We start from the raw sequence: 20,442 nt of genomic DNA on the forward strand, positions 1-20,442 counted from the left end.
GCTTTGTGTTTGTTTGTTTGTTTTTTTCACGTAAGTCATCTTAACAGAGTATCAGACAGCTAGAAAGGAAGTGGGTAGAAAAAATTCTCAACATAAGCCTTCCAACTAACACTATATGAATGTTAAGGCCTAGGAATTAGAATAAGTGTTGCCATTTAACTGTAAAGCCAGGAAGGAGAGTCAACCAGCATGTAAGTTGGCAAAAAGTGAAGCCAAACACAATTCACTACACATGTGCTGGCAAAATATCTGGAAATATTTTTCTACATTCAAGAATGAGTGAGAAAAAAAAAACAGGGCCTTTGAGAATATACTACAGATATTATGAAGGAAATATCATTCATACTGCTTAGTTCAGTGAACATGATTTACTATAGGAAGCAAAATAAGATTTTAGAAAATGTTTTGTTCTCTTCAAATGTCAAAAGGCACTGGCCCTATAACATCAGAAACCAAAGCTAAATAAAAGCAGAGATAAAACTAAATTAAAAAGACAATGGAATGAATAAAAATAAAACTGGATATGATAAACAGGGATTGCAAGGAAATTAAAGAGTAGCAAAATTAAAATCTATACTGGAGGCAAAAAAGAAAGGAATTTATATTTCAGAAAGCCAGATCAGTACTGTTGAATACAAACTTGAGAAGTCTCCAGAATATAAAGGAAAGGACTACTAGATGTACATAAAAAGATGAAAATAGAGTGGTCAGAAAAAAATAACCAAACAAAAAGTTGTAATTGCTTCTGAGGGGGAAATCTGACTAACCAAATACAGGAATATCTGGGACATATTGCTGGTTTGATTCCAAATCATCCAAATAAAGCAAATATCACAATAAAGCAAGTCACATGAGTTTTTTGGTTTGCTTATGCATGTAAAAGTTATGTTTACATTATACCGTAACCTATGAAGGGTGGATTATTGTGTCAAAGAAACCAATGTGCATACCGTAATTAAAAATTAATTTACTGCTAAAGTGCTAATAATCATCTGAGCTTTCAGTGAGTCATAATCTTTTTGCTTGTGGAGGGTCTTGCCTTGATATTGATGGCTGCTAACTGATCAGGGTAGTAGTTATTGAAGGCTGGAGTGGCTGTGGCAATTTCTTAAAATAAGACAACAATGAAGTTTGCAACATCCATGAACTTTTCCTTTCACAAAACATTTCTCCCAGCGTGAAAAGCTGCTTGGTATTATAACATTTAACGTATAGAAGGCCTTCTTTCAAAACTGGAGTCAATCCTGTTCAACTTTGCTGCTGCTTTATCAACTAAGTTTATGTAATATTGTAAACCCTTTGTTGTCATTTCAGCAATGCCCACTGCATCTTCACCAGGAGTAGACTCCATCCCAAGAAAACATTTTTTCTTGCTCAACCGCTAAGAAATAACTCCTTATTAATTCAAGTTTTATAACAAGATTGGAGCAATTCAGTCATATATTGAGGTTCCAGTTCTAATTCCAGTTCCCTTGCTACTTCTGCAGTTAGTTCCTCCATTGAAGTATTTAATCCCTTGAAGTCATCCATGAGAACTGGAATCAACTTCTTTCAATCACTTGCCAATGTTGATATTCCTCCCATGAATCACGAATGTTCTTAATGGCATCTAGAATGGTAAAGCCTTTCCAGAAGGTTTCAATGTACTATGCTCGATCCATCAGGGGAATCACTGTCTATGGCAGGTATAGCCTTATAGAATGTTATTTCTTAAATAATAAGATGTAAAAATTTAAAAGACCCCTTGACCTATGGGTTGCAGAATGGATGCTGTGTTAGCAGGTATGAAAACTTAATCTCCTTGCACATATCCATCAGACTTCTTGGGTGACCAGGTACACAGTCATTTAGGCAGTAATATTTTGAAAGGGAACATGTTTTCCCCCTGAGCAGTAAGTCTAAAAATTGAGCTTAAAATGCTCAATAAACCACACTCTAGACAGAAAATTCTGTCACCCAGGCTTTGTGGTTCCATTTATAGAGCACAGGTAGAGTAGATTTAGCATAATTCTGAAGGGCATAGTATTTTGAGAAAGGGGAAATGAGCATTGGCTTCAACTTAAAGCCACTAGCTGCATTAGTCTCTAACAAGAGAATCACCTTATTCTTTGAAGTCAGTCATTGACTATTTCCCTCTATCTCTTAAAGTTTTCTCCCTATCTCTTCTTCCAATGAAAGGCTGTTTCATCTACAATAAAATTATGTTGTTTAGTGTAGCCATCATCATCAATGATCTCAGCTAGACTTTCTGGAAAACCTGTTGTAGCTTCTACATCAACACCATCAACACTTGCTGCTTTACCTTGCACTTTTATGCTATGGAGATGGCTTATTTCCTTAAACCTCAAGAGCCAACCTCTGCTGGCTTTAAACTTTTCTTCAGCAACTTCCTCACCTCTCTCAGCCCTCACAGAAATGAAGGGTTAGGGACTTGCTCTGGATGAGGTTTTGGCTGAAGGAAATACTGTGACTGGTTTGATCTACCCAGACCACTAAAACTCTCTCCATATAAGCAGTAGGGCTGTTTTGCTTTCTTATCATTTGTCTGTTCATTACAGTAGCACTTTTAATTTCCTTCAAGAGCTTTTCTTTTATATTCACAGCTTGGGTAACCAGCACGAGAGACCTAGCTTTTGCCTATCTCAGCTTTTGAAGCAACTTCTTCACTAAGCTCACTCATTTCTAGCTTTTGATAGAAATTGGGAGACATGTGACTCTTCCTTTCACTTGAACACAAAGGCACTGTAGGGTTATAGATTTGCCTAATTTCAATATTGTAGTGTCACTGGAATAGAGAGGGCCAAAAAGAGAAAGGAAGATGGGGCCATGCCCACTTAGTGGAGCAGTCAGAACACACACAACATTTATCTACTAAGTTCACTGTCTTGACTGGGTGTGGTTCATGGTTCCCCAAAACAATTACAAAAGTACTACAAAAAGATCACTGATTGGGTCCATTCCAAGATGGCCAAAGAGGAACAGCTCTGGTCTGCAAGTCCCAGCGTGGTCGACACAGAAGATGGGTAATTTCTGCATTTCCAACTGAGGTACCTGGTTCATCTCAATGGGACTGGTTGGACAGTGGGTGCAGCCCATGGAGGGTGAGCCAAAGCAGGGCAGGGCATCATCTCACCCGGGAAGCACAAGGAGTTGGGGATTTCCCTTTCCTAGCCAAGGGAAGCCATGACAGACTGTACCTGGGGATAAAAAGGACACTTCTGCCCAAACACTGTGCTTTTCCCAAGGTCTTAGCAACTGGCAGACAAGGAGATTCTCTCCTGTGCCTGGCTCGGTGGGTCCCATGCTCACAGAGACTTGTTCACTGCTAGTGCAGTCTGAGATGAAACTGTGAGGCAGCAGCCTGACTAGGGAAAGGGCGTCTGCCACTGCTGAGGCTTGAGTAGGTAAAACAAAACAGCCAGGAAGCTCAAACTGGGAGGAGCCCATCGCAGCTCTGCAAGGCCTACTCCCTCTATAGACTCCACCTCTGTGGGCAGGGTATAGCTGAACAAAAGGCAGCAGACAACTTCCGCAGACTTAAACGTCTCTGTCTGACAGATCTGAAGAGAGCAGTGGTTCTTCCAGCACAGCGTTTGAGCTCTGAGAATGGACAGACTACCCCTTCAAGTGGGTCCCTGACACCCATGAAGCCAAACTCGGAGAAACTTCCCAGCAGGGGCCAACAAACATCTCATAGAGGTGGGTGCCCCTCTGGGACAAAGCTTCCAGAGGAAGGATCAGGCTGCAATATTTGCTGTTCTGCAGCCTCCACTGGTGATACCCAGGCAAATAGCGTCTGGAGTGGACCTCCAACAAATTCCAGCAGACCAGCAGCCGAGAAACCTGACAGTCAGAAGGAAAACACACAGAAAGGAATAGCATCAACATCAACAAAAAGGACATCTACACCAAAACCCCATCTGTAGGTCACCAACATCAAAGACCAAAGGTAGATAAAACCACAAAGATGGGGAGAAACCACAGCAGAAAAGCTGCAAATTCTAAAAACCAGAGTGCCTCTTCTCCTCCAAAGGATTGCAGCCCCTCACCAGCAATGGAACAAGGATGGACAGAGAATGATTCGACGAGTTGACAGAAGTAGGCTTCAGAAGGTTGTTAATAACAAACATCTCTGAGCTAAAGGAGCATGTTCGAACCCATCTCGAGGAAGCTAAAAACCTTGAAAAAAGATTAGATGAATGGCTAACTAGAATAAACAGTGTAGAGAAGAGCTTAAATTACCTGATGGAGCTGAAGACCATGGCATGAGAATTTCATGACACATGCACAAGCTTCAATAGGCGATTTAATCAAGTGGAAGAAAGGGTATAAGTGATTGAAGGTCAAATTAATGAAATAAAGCAAGAAGACAAGGTTAGAGAAAAAAGAGTAAAAAGAAATGAAAAAAGCCTCCAAGAAATATGGGACTATGTGAAAAGAACAAATATATGCTTCATTGGTGCACCTGAAAGTGATGGGGAGAAGAGAGCCAACTTGGGAAACACTCTTCAGGATATTATCCAGGAGAACTTCTCCAAACTCAAAAGGCAGGCCAACATTCAAATTCAGGAAATACAGAGAACACCACAAATATTCCTCAAGAAGAGCAACCCCAAGACACGTAATTTTCAGATTCACCAAAGTTGAAATGAAGGAAAAAATGTTAAGGGCAGCCAGAGAAAAAGGTCGAGTTATCCACAAAGGGAAGTCCATCAGACTAACAGTGGATCTCTTGGCAGAAACCCTACAAGCCAGAAGAGAGTGGGGGCTAATATTCAATGTTGTCAAAGAAAAGAAATTTCAATCTAGAATTTCATATCCAGTCAAACTAAGCTTAATAAGTGAAGGAGAAGTAAAATCCATTACAGACAAGCAAATGCTGAGAGATTTTGTCAACACCAGACCTGCCTTACAAGAGCTCCTAAAAGAAGCACTAAACATGGAAAGAAACAACTGGTACCAGCCACTGCAAAAACATGCCAAATTGTAAAGACCGTCAATGCTATGAAGAAACTACATCAATTAATGGGCAAAATAACCAGCTAACATCATAAGGACAGGATCAGATTCACACATAACAATATTAACCTTAAATTTAAATGGGCTAAATGTCCCAATTAAAAGATGCAGACTGGCAAATTAGATAATGAGTCAAGACCCATCGTGTGCTGTGTTCAGCAGACCCATCTCACATGCAGAGATCACATAGGCTCAAAATAAAGGGATGGAAGAAGATCTACCAACCAAATGGAAAGCAAAAAAAAAGCAGAGGTTGCAATCCTAGTCTCTAGTAAAACAGACTTTAAACCAACAAAGATCAAAAGAGACCAAGAAGACCATTACATAATAGTAAAGGGATCAGTTCAATAAGAAGAGCTAACTATCCTAAATATATATGCACCCAATACAGGAGCACCCAGATTCATAAAGCAAGTCCTTAGAGACCTACAAAGAGACTTAGACTTCCACACAATAATAATGGGAGACTTTAACACCCCACTGTCAATATTAGACAGATCAACGAGAGAGGTTAACAAGGTTATCCAGGACTTGAACTCAGCTTTGCACCAAGCATACCTAATAGAGAGATACAGAACTCTCCACCCCAGATCAACAGAATATACATTCTTCTCAGCACTACATCACACTTACTCCAAAGTTGACCACATAGTTGGAAGTAAAGCACTCCTTAGCAAATGTAAAAGAACAGAAATCACAACACACTGTCTCTCAGACCACAGTGCAATCAAATTATAACTCAGGATTAAGTACTAATTAATTCTAATGAAAACTAAATTCTAATAAAAACTGCACAACTACATGGAAACTGAACAACCTGCTCCTGAACGACTACTGGGTATATAATGAAATGAAGGCAGAAATAAGGATGTTCTTTGAAACCAATGAGAACAAAGACACAACTTATCAGAATCTCTGGGACACATTTAAAGTAGTGAGTAGAGGGAAATTTATAGCACTAAATGCCCACAGGAGAAAGCAGGAAAGAACTAAAATCGACACTGTAACATTACAATTAAATGAACTAGAGAAGCAAAAGCAAACAAATTCAAAAGCTAGCAGAAGGCAAGAAGTAACTAAAATAACAGCAAAAATGAAGGAGATAGTGACATAAAAAGCCCTTCAAAAAGTCAATGAATCCCGGAACTGGTTTTTTGAAAAGAATAACAGAAATGATAGACCACTAGCAAGACTAACAAAGAAGAAAATAGAGAAGAATCAAGTAGACACAATAAAAAATGATATAGGGGATATCACCACCAATCCTACAGAAACACAAACTACCATCAGAGAATACCATAAACACCTCTATACAAACAAACTAGAAAATCTAGAAGAAACGGATAAATTCCTGGACACATACACCCTCCCAAGACTAAACCAGGAAGAAGTTGAATCTCTAAATAGACCAATAACAGGCTCTGAAATTGAGGCAATAATTAATAGCCTACCAACCAAAAAAAGTCCAGGACCAGAAGGATTCCCAGCCGAATTCTACCAGAGGTACAAAGAGGAGCTGGGACCATTCCTTCTGAAACTATTCCAATCAATTGAAGAAGAGGGAATCCTCCCTATCTCATTTTATGAGGCCGGCATCCTCCTAATACCAAAGCCTGGCAGAGACACAACAAAAAAAGAGAATTTTAGACCAATATCCCTGATGAACATCGATGTGAAAATCCTCAATAAAATACTGGCAAACCGAATCCAACAGCACATCGAAAAGTTTATCCTCCATGATCAAGTTGGCTTCATCCCTGGGATGCAAGGATAGTTCAACATATGCAAATCAATAAACATAATGCATCACATAAACAGAACCAACGACAAAACCACATAATTATCTCAATAGATGCCGAAAAGGCCTTTGAGAAAATTCAACAGTCCTTCATTCTAAAAACTCTAAATAAATTAGTTATTTATGGACTGTATCTCAAAATAATAAGAGCTATTTATGATATATCCACAGCCAGTATCATACTGAATGGGCAAAAACTGGAAGCATTCCCTTTGAAACCAGCACAAGACAAGCATGCCATCTCTCACCACTCCTATTCAAGATAGTGTTGGAACTTCTGGCCAGGGCAATCAGGCAAGATACAGAAAAAAGGATATTCAATTAGGAAAAGAAGAAGTCAAATTGTCCCTGTTTGCAGATGACATGATTGTATATTTAGAAAACCCCATCATCTCAGCCCAAAATCTCCTTAAGCTGATAAGCAACATCAGATATGTCTCAGGATACAAAATCAATCTGCAAAAATCACAAGCATTCCTATACACCAATAACAGACAGCCAAATCATGAGTGAACTCCCATTCACAATTGCTACAAAGAGAATAAAATACCTAGCAATCCAACTTACAAGGGATGTGAAGAAGCTCTTAAAGGAGAACTACAAACCACTGCTCAATGAAATAAAAGAGGACACAAACAAATGGGAAAATCATTCCATGCTCATGGATAGGAAGAATCAGTATCATGAAAATGGCCATACTGCCCAAGGTAATTTATAGATTCAGTGCCATCACCATCAAGCTACAAATAACTTTCTTCAGGGAATTTGAAAAAACTACTTTACAGTTCATATGGAACCAAAAAAAGAGCCTGCATTGCCAAGACAATGTGAAGCAAAAAGAACAAAGCAGGAGGCATCACACTACCTGACTTCAAACTATACTACAAGGGTACAATAACCAAAACAGCATGGTACTGGCACCAAAACAGAGATATAGACCAATGGAACAGAACAGAGGCCTCAGAAATACACCACACATTTACAACCATCTGATCTTTGACAAACCTGACAAAAACAAGAAATGGGGAAAGGATTCCCTATTTAATAAATGGTGCTGGGAAAACTGGCTAGCCATATATAGAAAGCTGAACTGGATCCTTTCCTTACACCTTACACAAAAATTAACTCAAGATGGATTAAAGACTTAAATGTTAAACCTAAAACCATAAAAACCCTAGAAGAAAATCTAGGCAATATCATTCAGGACATAGGCATGGGCAAGGACTTCATGACTAAAACACCAAAAGCAATGGCAACAAAAGCCAAAACAGACAAATGGGATCTAATTAAACTAAAGAGCTTCTGCACAGCAAAAGAAACTACCATCAGAGTGAACAGGTAACCTACAGAATGGGAGAAAATTTTTGCAATCTACCCATCTGACAAAGGGCTAATATCCAGAATCTACAAAGAACTCAAACAAATTTACAAGAAAAAAACCAAACAACCCCATCAAAAAGTGGGCAAAGGATATGAACAGACACTTCTCAAAAGAAGACAGTTATGCAGCCAACAGACACATGAAAAAACCACAATAAGATACCATTTCACACCAGTTAGAATGGCGATCATTAAAAAGTCAGGAAACAACAGATGTTGGAGAGGATATGGGGAAATAAGAACACTTTTACACTGTTGGTGGGACTGTAAACTAGTTCAACCATTGTGTAAAACAGTGTGGTGATTCCTCAAGGATCTAGAACTAGAAATATCATTTGACCTAGCAATCCCATTACTAGGTATATACTGAAAGGATTATAAATCATGCTACTATAAAGACACATGCACATGTATGTTTACTGCAGCACTATTCACAATAACAGAACTTGGAACCAACTTAAATGTCCATCAATGACAGACTGGATTAAGAAAATCTGGCACATATGCACCATGGAATACTACACAGCCATAAAAAAGGATGAGTTATTGTCCTTTGCAGGGACATTGATGAAGCTGGAAACCATCATTCTCAGCAAACTATCACAAGAACAGAAAACCAAATACCACATGTTCTCACTCATAGGTGGGAGCTGAACAATGAGAACACTTGGACACACAGCAAGGAACATCACAAAGCAGGGTCTGTAGGCGGGTAGGCGGCTGGAGGAGGGATAGCATTGGGAGAAATACCTAATGCAAATGACGAGTTGATGGATGCAGCAAACTAACATGGCACATGTATACCTATGTATCAAACCTGCACGTTGTGCACATGTACCCTAGAATGTAAAGTATAATAATAAAAAAAGATCACTGATCACAGATCACTACAAAATATATAATAATGATGAAAAGTTTTGATATATTATGAGAATTACCCAAATGTGACTCAGAGACAGGAAGTGAACACATGCTATTGGAAAAGTGGCACCAATAGACTTACTCAGTGCAGGATTGCCACAAACCTTCAATTTTTAAAGTAAAATGTAATAAAACAAGTTATATGTGAAATAGGACTAATTGAGGATGTTTCCATAAGTAGAAAAAATATGTTCATGGATAAGTAATTGCAAATCATGCTTCCCACAAAGAAACACATATCAGGTTGGCCTCAGACTTCTACTCTTCAGTGCTAAATCCCTTGAACATTTGATCACATTTCCAGACTTTTCAGACAAAAAACTTGTGTCCCAATAAGTCTGTCTTCAAAACATGTGCGAAGGTAATAGGATTAAATTCTTAGGTATAAAAAGCATACCCCCCAAAAAACTATGTGTGTGTGTGTGTGTGTATGATACACAAAAATAATATGTATTATATAACTACATATTTATAAATATATTTTCTACATTAATGTTTATGTTATGATACATGATATATGTGATCAAGTTGAATTAATCTCCTAAATAAAAAAGATAGCTCTTTTCATCTTCTTCAGTGATTATTAGATGGGTAAATTTTGGAAGAGTTTTTTGAAAGAAATTTCATGCACATATATTTGAGGACAGCAATTTAAAAAATAGATATCCTGACAAAAGGAAAAATTAGTCTGTCCATTCTAATATGGGTAATAACAGAAACTACTCTAGAAGGCCTTAAGACATGCACACATACACACACACACATATACACTGTATATATACACATATATACAAATATACACACATACTTTCAGATATACACATACACACATGCACATAGATATGTATACTAATACAAATTACTTTATCCTGTTAAAGATAAGCTTATAGAGTAAAAAGTATTGATTGGAAAATAAGTATAAACATATTTTGATAGAAGTTACCTCTGAGTGGTAGAATAATGAGTGACTTTCCATTATAATATTCTAGATTTACCAAATTGCCTTCAATGAACTTGTATCAATTTTTATAATTCTCAAAAATATAAATGTTACCATGAAAGTTCAATTAATATATAACAATTATCTCAGGCCCTGCTCAGTGGCTCACACCTGTATTCCCAGCACTTTGGAGGCCAAGGTGGGCGGATCACCTGAGGTTGGGCATTCAAGACCAGCCTGACCAACATGGAGAAACCCCATCTCTACTAAAAATACAAAATTAGCCGGGCATGGTGGCACATGCCTGTAATCCCAGCTACTAATGAGGCTGAGGCAGGAGAATCGCTTGAACCCGGGAGGCGGAGGTTGTGGTGAGCTGAGATTGCACCAATGCACTCCAGCCTGGGCAACAAGACCAAAACTCCATCTAAAAACAAATTATCTTTTAAAAATACTTTTATGCAATTTATGTCTACTTTCTACTCTCAGGAAATAGACTGAAGACGGCATCTTTCCAAAACTGACTAAACTCAGATAATATTTCTCCCTTGGAACATTTTTTGTTCTTGTCAGAAAGGGAGTTGTATGGCTAATCCAGTGGGTTGCGGAGGATGCACATGGATGGTGAAGGTTTAAATGATGTGCATTGAAAATTATGTGACTTTTGTGTTAAATAACTTTTTAGTAGCACCAAAAAGTATAGCTCTTAGAGGATAGATTTAAGCCAGCCTCCTAGCTCTATAATGTATCTCTGTCCACTACCTTGCTATTTAGTGGAACAGCTATTGAGAGTGTGAGATCTTATGACTTTCTTTAAAAAAACAACAACAACAACAACAACAACAAAAAACGAATACAATAGCCTCTCCCCTCCCCCATCTGCAGTTTCTCTTTCTACAGTTTCAACTATGGTTTGAAAATATTAACTGGACAATTCCAGAAATGCACAATTATATAACAACCAAACTCTAAGTTTTAAATTGTGTATCATTCTGAGCAGCATAATGAAGTCTTACACTACCCCAGTGTAAGACCAGCTTGCCCAGGATGTGAATTATCCCTCTGTCCAGCAGCTCCATGCTCTCTATACCACCATTAGTCATTTAGTAGCTGTCTTGATGATCAGGTTGACTGTGGCAGTGTCAATAGGAACCCACTTTTCTTGTAAGATTCTCAGTGTAAAGATGCAACATTCTTGTATGTTTAAATAAGCTAACAAATATTCCTCTGAGTTATTGTAACTTTTGAATAACTTAGTTATCCTTTAGCAGAACAATAGTTACAATGTAACTTTTACTTTCAGTGTATTCACTTTTAATTATTTTTTACTTCATAATGGCTCCAAAGTGTAAGAGTAGTGATGTTGACAGTTCGGATATGCCAAAAACAAGCCTTAAAGGGCTTCCTTTAAATGAAAGGTCTAAGTTCTCGACTTAAGGAAATTAAAAAAAAAAAAAAAAAAAAAAAACAATATGTTAAGGTTGCTAAGCTCTACAGTAAGAAGGAATCTTCTATCCATGAAGTTGTGAAGAAGAAAAAATAAATTTGTGATTGTTTTGCTGGTCCCACCTCACATCACACTGCAAAAGTTATGGCCATAGCATGTGAGAAGTGCTTATTTAAGATGGAAAAGGCTATAAATTTATGGGTGGAAGACATGAACAGAAATGGGTTCCTATTGACCTCAATTGGTTCAATAGTATGGGCTGTTGTAGGCATTCCCCGGGAGTCTTAGAATAGCTCCTATGCAGATAAGAGGGTCTACTGTATTCCTAAAGAACATATGTGAATATTCCTTTAGATTGTTTAACATGTCTGCCACAAGTAGATATTAAAAAGTCAAAAGAAAGGAGATTAGTGCTTAAAATATATATTTTCAATCATAGTAGAATGAAAACCTTATAGTTCTCATCTGAAATCAAGATCATGAGAATTACTAAAGTGATTTTTGAGATCATGTGGATTACACTAGTATTCAGGTTACAGGGGAAATTTAAGTTTGGATTAAAGCCAGAGCAATATGTGGAATAGCAGAGTGAAGATGGTGCATTTCATTTCCTTAGGTTTGGAATAGTACTAAATGAATGTTACATATCAAGCATATATATATTTTAATCCCAATGCCAGTGGAGAAGCTATTATTATAAATTGCATATGTTGCATGATTTTAAAATATTGTGCCTTTTTCTTGTAAGATTTTCAGTGTAAAGATGCAACATTCTTGTAAGTTAAAATAAGCTAACAAATATTCCTCTTAGTTATTGTAACTTTTAAATAACTTAGTTATCCTTTAGCAGAACAATAGTTACAATGTAACTTTTACTTTCAGTGTATTCGAATTTGAACTAGTAAATTCATAAGTGTTTATTATGAAATTAATATTCATTGATTCCCCTAAAATGTTTATTGAATGCCTATTAAGTACACAATCCTGTGTTTTCTAAAATAATTTTATATAATCTCTCATGTGGGCAAGGAATTGCCTCATCAAATCCATTATATATGAAAAGAATCTTAAGTTCACTTTCCTATTTGTTTTTGGAATACATGCTTTGATAAATACTAAAATGCTGACGTTATGAGGGGGAAAAAAACCTAACTCTCTGAAATCACCTAGTCTTTGTTTGAATGATCAGGGTAGGATTATGTCCTGTTTATGTTACTGGGTTTACAGTCCACCCTTCCATCTGGATTCTTCCAAGGTCTACAAATCCTATCCATTTGGCAACACAGTTTCCTTAAACTCCAGGTTCTCTCTACTGTTCAGATATCTTGCTTCATTCATTCAAAGGAACATATGAAAACTGGAAGACACTGAAGTATGTCAGAAAAGGGCCACCCCTCTTAACCAAGGAAATAAACTTTATCCATAGGAATACAGTAATAAACAGCAGCAAACTTGGGGACATCAACATGAAACTTTGTAGTTAAGCTTACTTAAAGAATTTATTTTTAATATTATTTTTAATTTTTAATATTATAATATTAAGGAAATTATTTCAGGCAATGGAAACAGTTATCATGAAAGAATGGTTGTTACTCTGTATTTTCTGAAATATTAGGGTTGAATAAAAGACACTTTCAGGAGAAAGAATAGAGAATAGGTAATTCTTAAAGGCTATTGCTCTTTCTACATGTAAAAAATTATTCCTCTGTATCATGTATTCGGTTTTGAGCAAAAACTCTGTGAATCCACAGGGATAGCACCAGGCATGATTGATTCAAAGGCTGCCACTAACACTGGGCAGTGTTCCTGGGTTTTCCGGAATATCTGGGCATAGTTTTGCTATGCTCCTGGAAGTAGGAGAGTCAGAGGCAATGGCTAGTATGGAGAAAGAAATAGACCCAGCTCATAGCTCCTAGTATGGAATGTTTTCTTATGGCATAAGACATTATAAAAAGTAGCTCCTATGCATACTTAATAAAGATGCCTACCAAAGTTAATTAACTCGGCCATTTCATTCATTGATTTTTAAATAAAAGATAGTATCAAGGCTTAGGAATATCGTTTTAGAAAAGAGATTTAACTTTTCCAAGCACAAAGGCTTGCATGAGGTCACAGAAGCCACAAAAACAAGCTCTGAATCCTGAAAATGGATTTAAAAATAAATCAGATAACTCAAAAGAGCCTTTGGGGAAAGCACATATAAATTCTCCTTCTGCAGCATCCAACTTATGAGTCTATTAGGGCCACAATATCTTTCATTTGATCAGCCACAGTTTGAGAGCACGGAACTAGAATGGAGTAGAGTAGACAAAAAGAAATAATTATCCACGCATATATTTACAGCACTGTTCCTTTGCAGAGGGAATAGCACCCTTTGTGTGTGTGTGTGTGTGTGTGTGTGTGTGTGTTCCACACTTAACCTTCCTTTGGCCTTGGAATTATCTGGCTTGTTTTCCTCTGTAGTCAGGTTCTGAAATATCAAACACAGCTGTAGACAAAGGAAGAGGTTGGTCAAAAAGCCCACCCAGAGATTCCATAATAAATAGAAATGAAAGTAACATACATAGAATCAAGTAAAGTTTGCTTTGGTACTATAGAATTCCATGAGTCATTTGCATGGGGAACCAGAAGAAAACAATGAAATAAAACAAAAAAACAAACTGGTTAAAGGGCACTCTTTGGTGTCAAGTGAGGAAGCCAAGCATCATAAATTTCCTAGTGGCTGGGCAGAAGGTAAGAGATTGAGGAACACTGCTAAAGAATATTGCAGGGATTTTCATTTCCAAAAAACTCATGCACCTGTTGATGTATTTTCCAGGCCCTTGGATGATAGCAATTTATGAGGCTATTAGTACTAAGTCCAAGATTTATCAGATGTGCTGTTTGTCTTATAGCCAATATAACCTCATAAAATTTGGGTTCCACTGGGTTAAAAGGGAGCGTTCTGCTATTGGAGTTATTCAGAGCATTTAAATCGGTTAATCCTACAAGAACGGTGCATTTAGCCTGCCTATTAGAGAGAGTCTTTAAGGATTCCTACCAGTTGCAGAGCCAGGCTGGAGGGGGCGGTCCATTGCTGGGTGAGGTAAAACAGAGGCAGCAGGGGAAGAGTGAGTCCTGGAGACAAGACGGTGTTTCTCTAATCCATCCATGCCAACCGCAGCCAGCGGCGCTTGGCGCACAGAGAGCGCACGTGTGTGCGGGGGTTCCAGGAAGGGCTGTTGCCAAGAAAAGAGCACAGTAGAAAGAAATGTGAGACAAGGTTTGAGGGAGACACTGAGCGACATGTCAACAAATTAAGTTCATCAGGTCAGAGACATAATAAACGGTGTGAAGGAAAAAGAAAAAAAAAAAAATAGAGAAAGGGAGAGAAAAAACAAGATCCAGTCAATAAATCCATTCAACAGATGTTTTCACACTGACAGCCAGGCCCTGTCTGCCTGGCTAAGGAGGAGGTGATGGCAGGAGGCCTGTCAGTTTGAACTGATTGAAAGAAACAAACCTTTAACCTCAAGAGTAACGTCGACTTCGACTCATTTCCTACTTAGATACCAACGTTTTGAATACAGCCCCAGAACTGCCACACAACGTGGGAGAACAATTCAACGCTTTCAAACTGCCAGTGACGCCTAATTCTGAAAATCCTCTCCTGAATTTATTTCAGTGAATATTGTTTATGAATTCTATGAATGTCTCTAAAAATGACCAATTACACGATTGTATTTTGACACCTTTCAGTCTTCATATATTTATATAGAAAAAAATGAATATTTCATAGTTTGTATGGTATAATTTCAACACTGTAAAATTATTTGGTTTCAAAATATAGTATTAAGTATATCCTCAGTGATTTAACACTGTTATTATATTCTTCATCCTTCCCAACTTACCGAATCAGTGAATCACAGTTTGGAAGTTTATGGAAAATTCACTTAGTTTCAAAATTCACTTAGTTTCAAAATATATATTTTAATATATATTGTTTCATAATTTTATTTCATAAAGATTTATTTATTAATAAAAATATTTATCAAAATATGTATACTACGCTGTGAATATTTTCTCTTCAACCTAAGAGAATTCATAAGCTTTATGCTGTTTTTATTTGTCTTTCCTAACGAATATGAAGAATAGCTGAATAGTGGTAAAAAAACATGATAATCTCCTGCAATGTATAAACTGTTGCTCTAAAGGTTACCAGCGTATTTTTAAACAAGTCTAATTCTTGTAATTTTATAAATGTGTCTGCTCTTCTGCTTCTGCTACCTACCTGAACTAGTATTTGTTCTTTCAAGACTTGAGGCAGACAATACTTCTCCTTAGTTAAGGCCTTGCCTTAACCTTCCTGCTAGACTAGGTGCTCCCCTTCTACCCAACATGTGCCATCACAGGTCATACTTATCCTGTAATTCCACCCAAGGCTTGCTACATGCTAGGTGTACAAATTACACTTGCTGAGAAACTTGCTGAGAAAGCTAACAAATCTGTATACAACACAACTGTACTCATTGCATATCAAATGGTTTTATGTAATTGTAGCTTTCTCCGTACATGATATGAGTTAATGCTGCATATAAATCTATAAATTGGGATTATAAATATAGATTTAATTACAGACCATAAGCAGAGATTTCTGAATTTAGAAAAAAGTAAGAATGATTTAAAATTAACATTAAAATAGGTAATAATTAATGTATATGTTGTTACTTCTGTTTGGCTCTACAGAATAATCAAACCATCAATCAGTTGGAAGGTATATGTCACATATTGAGGCTTTGGGCATTTGCTTTGATGATTGGGATGGATTGGTCAGGGACCTAGTTCTAGCTACAATGGTTTACACACTTTTACAAGAGTCTAACTCTCCTGTTTTCTTGAGTGTCTTGTGTTCAATGTCCTGAGGACACAGCAGTAAGATTAATATAGTCCTTTCTCATATGGAACTTACTGTTACAGGGAATACAAATATATAATTATGATTTGGGGGGTTCTGTCGGGAAAAGGAAGCTTTTCCACATATGATCTATAATTCCTGGGTACATGTTTATCTGATTTTTTGTAATATCCATCTCCTCCCTTTCTTTCTACTGTAATTTCTTCAACTCCAGTGTAAAACATGGCAAAAGGTTCCTAACTGATCACCCAACTTCTAATATCAACCAGTCCTATTCCTTCCTGCAAGAATTCTCTTCCTGAAGCCCTGTGGTAGCAAGATATTAACACAAAAAGATTCTGAAGGTAAACCCAAATTTGAAGAACCTCTACAGTCTGTCATTTGTACTCTCCTTTACCGGAGGCTAACCTACATTTTAAACCTTAGATCATTTATTCCTTTTCTAAGTTCTAGCCAAATACTGTCCACTGAACATCAGATATCATTCCGAGGGCTGCAGTATGACTTTCATGGGTCCTGTGCAATTTTATCATTGTGGACTCCAAAAAATAGTATTAAAAACTACACTCTAAGCCTACATTGGCATACATTGGATTCATTATTATATATTCATATTATTAGATTCATTTTTTTCTGATTAAGAAATTAAAATGTAAAATGTGTTGTGGGCCCCTAACAGTATATATCATAGGCTCTGGGCACTGTGTCTGCTGTGTCTCATGGATATATTGACCATGATCATTCATGCTTCTTCCAAGCCATCCTTTCTAGATCACCCCTCTATGTGTGGCTATGCAGCTCCACATTCGGCTCTACACACATCCTCTAAGGTCCACTTAAAGTTTCACAGTCTCTTTTGAACACTCACATTAATTGTGCTTTCCCCTTCTGTTACATTCCCATCACATTTTGTTTCTCTCTCTCCTTTTTCTGCCGTAGTCTTTTATATATTAGAGTTATTGCATTCAGTAACTATTTCTTGAGCTCACACTCTATGCTGGACACGTTGCTAGTGTGCAGAACCTTTTTTATGCTTATTCTCTAGTGAGGAGACAGATACTAAATACAGACATGCATCCCATAACAATATTTTGGTCAAGGATAGACCGCATATATGACACTGGGCCCAGAAGATTATAATGGAGTGCAAAAATCCCTTTCACCTACTGACGTATTAGCCTTCCTAATGTCATAGCACAATTACTTTAGTTTTAATAATTTAGTGTAGCCTAAGTGTACAGTGTTTATGAAGTCTACAGTACCATGCAATAATGTTCTAGGCCTTCATGTTCACTCATCAGCCATTCACTGACTCACCCAGAGCAACTTCCAGTCATGCAAGCTCTACTCAGGGCAAGTGCCTTATCCAGGTATATTATGTTTTACCTTTTATAATCAACGGTATTTCTATTATACTTTTTCTATGTTTATATACACAAATTGCCTACAATATTCAGTATAGTAACATGCTGTACAGGTTTGTAGGCTAGGAAAAGTAAGCTATTACATATGGCCTAGGTGCATAGTAGGCTATACCATCTAGGTTTGTGTAGGTATACTCTGTGATGTTCGTACAACAAGGTAATTATAAATATAGTGAGGGCTATATCTGAAAAAATCAGGATGGTATGAAAAACTTAAAAAAAACCCTGCTGAAGAGGTTCAGGGAAATTTTGTTTAAGAAGGTGATATTTAATTTTAAATATGAAAGACAAATTGGAATTAACCAGGTGACAAATACAAGGAGAAGCTCTAAATACATTTTGCATGTGTGTGTGCATGCACATTTGTGTGTGTGTAAAGTGATCTGTCCTTGTATAATGTTGAAAGCTCATTGAACCAGAAACTGGATATAACTCATCTTTTAACTTATTTTCTGCTGCATTTTATATATTTTCTCACACTTTCTAGAAGATATACTATTTCATTTGTGCATTAAGCAAATGCAATAGCTATTTGGAAATTAAAGGCCATGTTTCTTTTTTTTAATCACATGGCCATGTTTTAGATGACTGGGGTTACTAAATATTTTTTTCTCTTAATGAGTTGTTTGATTGTGTAAGGACTCCATTTAAATAACACCACCTACTACCTTTCTTTTTTTTTAAAGTAAATATTTATTACTTTACTTGACCTTCACTGAAACCCTGTAAGATAAAAGTTTGCTAATTCAAAAGCATTATGTAAATGTTACATGATAGTATAACATTTCACAATTCAGTAAGCAGCATCCTACCTGTCCAGTGTCTGCCAGAAGGAATATGGCAATATAAGTAAGAAACAAATGACTACTTGTTCAATATTAATTTGTTTGTTACTTGTAAATGTTCATCCAATAGCTATTGCTCAACCAAAAGGCAACAGTCCTTGTCCTGCATTGTACAGACAGCAAAGCAGATTTAGGATGTTGTGGGTTGACACCCAAAATTTAGGCACTTGCACCTTAACTGCAGTTAGTAAGTTCCACGAAGAGATGACCGTTGGCTGCTATATATTCCCATGCATATCTTTCCCATGCAGTGTTTCACACATAGTGGGCTTTAATAATAAGTATTATTCAATTTAAAACGAATGCATAATAAGGAGATATATATAATCATTCTTAAGATCGTATTATAAGGATAGGATAAAACAAGAAAACATATTATAAGCAATCACAACACAAAATAATCAAGAAATGGCTGAGAAAAAAATATGAGAAATAGAGTCCAGACAAAATGATTACCAAAGGACAAAATCCTGAAATTATTTTGTGTTGGAGCCAAGAGATAATGTGAGGAAAATTCCAGTGATTTGAGGATTACTTTTCCTTTGTACTTTTATGTCATTTCTAAGTTTTCTGCATATTACCTATATTAAAACTGTAATTAAGAAAAAATGGTAAATGTTATTTAAACTAAACAGTCAAAGCTTCCAAACACTTTATTAGGACAAATTCATAATTATTGGAACTATGAACAGAGATGGGCCAAACATTTTTGAACTTTCTTTCAAAAATAGTACTATAGAAGAAAGAGGTTTATTCACTTTCAAAGAGTTGATTGCAACTATACACTTTTACAAATGAAATGTGGCTTTCAATGTATAAGAAGAGTTATAACAATCCAGTAAACCACATATTATTATACTGCATGTTAATCACTGAGTTATCATTAAATGCCAGGTCACTTTTATTTTAGGATAGATATCCAGCCTCATTAACAAAAGCATCCTTCTTGAGCTTGAAAGCTGAAATTACATTTTTCTGTTGTCTCTGGAATGGATTGAAATGTTTCACTAAACCAGTTTTTTTACTATTAGTAGTTATAATGAGAGATAATTTTATTCATGTTTATACTTCTAAGTAAGTATGAAAGAGCATGTTTCTCTCTTACAGTGCCGAAAAATTAAAACGTCAAACAGTTCAGAATCTACTGTTAATAAAAATTAGAGGAATATCCAAGTTAACAGTTTACTTACTGAGCACCATTAGAAAATGTGTTATCCCCCCTTAAATGAATAGCTAACATGTTCCCCACAAAAGCATTTTTTATTAACATTTATTTTACATATTCTTTATTGAGTCTATTTTTTATGCAGTAAAAGTCTTCCTTTTTCAGCTGATTCAACTGGGGACTTGGTTTTGATGACTTATTTTGCCAGATTGTCATTCTGGAAAATACTCTCAGCTAACTGAGATATGTAAGACAACTTTTCATTATATGGTGTGGTCTAAGGCCACTGTGCCCAAACATCTGTTCACTCCCACTGATAAAATTCATGTAATTACTTTGACAGAAGAGCTGTTACGCAACTATTTTGTAAATTCCTCGGTATTGCCTAGTAAAACATCAATGTCTTTGTGGCCCCACCATTCTAAGTGGTAGCGCATAGGCATTGCCATCATTTGAAAGTGGGTAGGGATAGTTCTAGAAGGTCTTTGTACGACAAGCACAATGTTCTGGCTTAGAATGAAATATTTTCTTGGGGATGGCTTGCCAATGGAGACTATGAGGTGCTAAAGTCCCTGGGTTAAGGAAATCACATGGTTCCATGTTTTGTAA

At 36.7% G+C, this 20,442-nt stretch overlaps 1 protein-coding gene across 1 annotated transcript in view; it reads right to left on the minus strand.

Annotated features, from left to right (window-relative positions):
• The window catches only part of HDAC9 (histone deacetylase 9), a 679,750-nt gene that overhangs the window by 213,517 nt on the left and 445,791 nt on the right, over positions 1-20,442 (minus strand). Inside the window, exon 13 of the mRNA XM_023215947.1 lies at positions 14,546-14,723. Within this exon, the coding sequence (XP_023071715.1) occupies positions 14,546-14,723 (178 nt within the window). The remainder of the gene's footprint in view (positions 1-14,545; positions 14,724-20,442) is intronic.

Source organism: Piliocolobus tephrosceles, chromosome 8 (genome assembly GCF_002776525.5).
Source record: "Piliocolobus tephrosceles isolate RC106 chromosome 8, ASM277652v3, whole genome shotgun sequence".
NCBI lineage: Eukaryota > Metazoa > Chordata > Mammalia > Primates > Cercopithecidae > Piliocolobus > Piliocolobus tephrosceles.